This window comes from Sinocyclocheilus rhinocerous, unplaced genomic scaffold (genome assembly GCF_001515625.1).
Source record: "Sinocyclocheilus rhinocerous isolate Xijiao unplaced genomic scaffold, SAMN03320098_v1.1 C36764258, whole genome shotgun sequence".
Taxonomy (NCBI): domain Eukaryota; kingdom Metazoa; phylum Chordata; class Actinopteri; order Cypriniformes; family Cyprinidae; genus Sinocyclocheilus; species Sinocyclocheilus rhinocerous.
This window is the reverse complement of record NW_015785714.1, coordinates 1-1,713: the sequence shown is the minus strand read 5'-3', so window position 1 is coordinate 1,713 and position 1,713 is coordinate 1. Positions and strand designations below refer to the sequence as shown.

General features: G+C 39.6%; 1 protein-coding gene across 1 annotated transcript; it reads left to right on the top strand.

Annotated features, from left to right (window-relative positions):
• Nucleotides 1-8: 8 nt before the first annotated feature.
• LOC107736534 (myb/SANT-like DNA-binding domain-containing protein 2) lies at nucleotides 9-1,702 on the top strand (the record flags this gene model as incomplete). Its single annotated transcript, XM_016547924.1, has 2 exons — nucleotides 9-277; nucleotides 1,585-1,702. Coding segments are annotated over exons 1-2 (325 nt in total), but the record flags the coding sequence as incomplete, so codon positions are not given.
• Between the last annotated feature and the right edge of the window lie 11 nt (nucleotides 1,703-1,713).

Here is a 1,713-nt window from a genome sequence, read left to right as displayed (position 1 = left end):
TTCGCTGTCCGGGGGCGCAGGCCGGAGTGGATCGGCCTCTGCCTCCAACAGCTTCACCGCTTGCCGAGGCATGTCGTGGACACCGTCCGAAACAAACGCGCTGATCGCCGTGTGGGGCAACGAAAGGCTGGCGGAGGCGCGGATGCAGCAGCTGGAGGTGGCCGGGACGGTGTTCACTGGCAAGGCGCCGGGACCCGCGATGTACGAGCGGGTGTCCAGAGCGCTGTCAGAGCTGGGTTACGAAAGGACCCCATCCCAGTGCCGAGAGAGGATGAAGGTAAATAAGACATCCAAACACATGGCTGTCACTCAGATTTGCTTCGAGGCTTGTTGTCATGTTTATTTGGCTGTTTGTTTTTGTTACACAGAGCTTTGGTGAAGCTGTCAAAATCAAAACACAAAGCATCGATCTGTCTCGTCTCAAGCTTATTTGAATGATTGCTGTCAGTTATGATCATGGGGTTGTTGTGATGTTTATGGTAGATTGTCTCCACATAGCTTTGGTAAAATGGCAAAATAAAAACAAAACAAAACGCTTTGATTGGGGCATTGAAGTTTAGATACCACAAATTAACATAAAATATAAAGGCTTCAATGTCCATCCATATTCAGACCCAGAATCATTAGACATTAAAAGACTCTAAGGACCACAGTGCAGACCCCAAAAACTAATTAACTGTAATTTTACATCTTTGCCACTATCCTTCAAACCACTAGATTTCACCCATTTGTTACCCAAATTTTTAATAATATATAATCAAATTTAGAACAATCACTTGTTATTTTATGTTTTAAGTATGTTGTATCATGTTTACATAAATATATCTGTTACGCTGAATGACAAAGGAACATTATTTCATGCGTATTTTGAATTTTATTTTCACAAAAGTTATTAGAAACATTAAAGTAGACACTTTACTTGAATTTAATATTATGCATTCTATAGCTGTCATCTAATTCATGTAATTCTTTTATTTTTTAGATTATTTTACATCTCCATTAATGTATGACTAATTGTTTCATATTTTATATATCAAGCATTTACTTATTTTTATTTATTTATTTACTCCAACATTTACCTGTAAATCTCTTATGCCACCCACAACATGAGTGATATATTATATATTAATTATTTTCTATATATATTACATTTGAAACCAATGTGACCAGAGTTATAGCAGGGTTCAAACCTACACCCTTTTGATAACTACCCCAAATCTTTAACTGATGCACCATACCACCCAACTTTCGCACTGCTTTCACTGCGTCTGAATTTGCGTACATCCCTGCTATATAGTACGCAAAAAGCGGCATGTCGCATTTTTATGATGTCCGATCTAGTGTGCGCACTATATATTTCATAAGGTCATAGTATTTCATAAGGCCATGCATCGCTATCAGATGTGAAAAGATGATAATAATTGAGTGTCTATTTTTAAGTGTAAATGCTGTAAGTACTAAGATAGCTGTTCTTCATGGTTTCTGACGAGCAGTTGATTATTTGTGATGTACGTCTCAGTCTTAATTGTTTCAAATACAGTGTGCATGTATTGCTGTATCTATAAACATGACTGTCGTCTGCAGACGCTGAGACGTTGTTATAGCCGGGTGAAAGAGCACGGCATTGGGAAGAGGAAGAGCAGTTACTCCATCGAGCAGCTGGAGAAGGTGTTCGGGCAGGGCGGCTGGGATTCTCAAAGCTGTCAGCCTGTG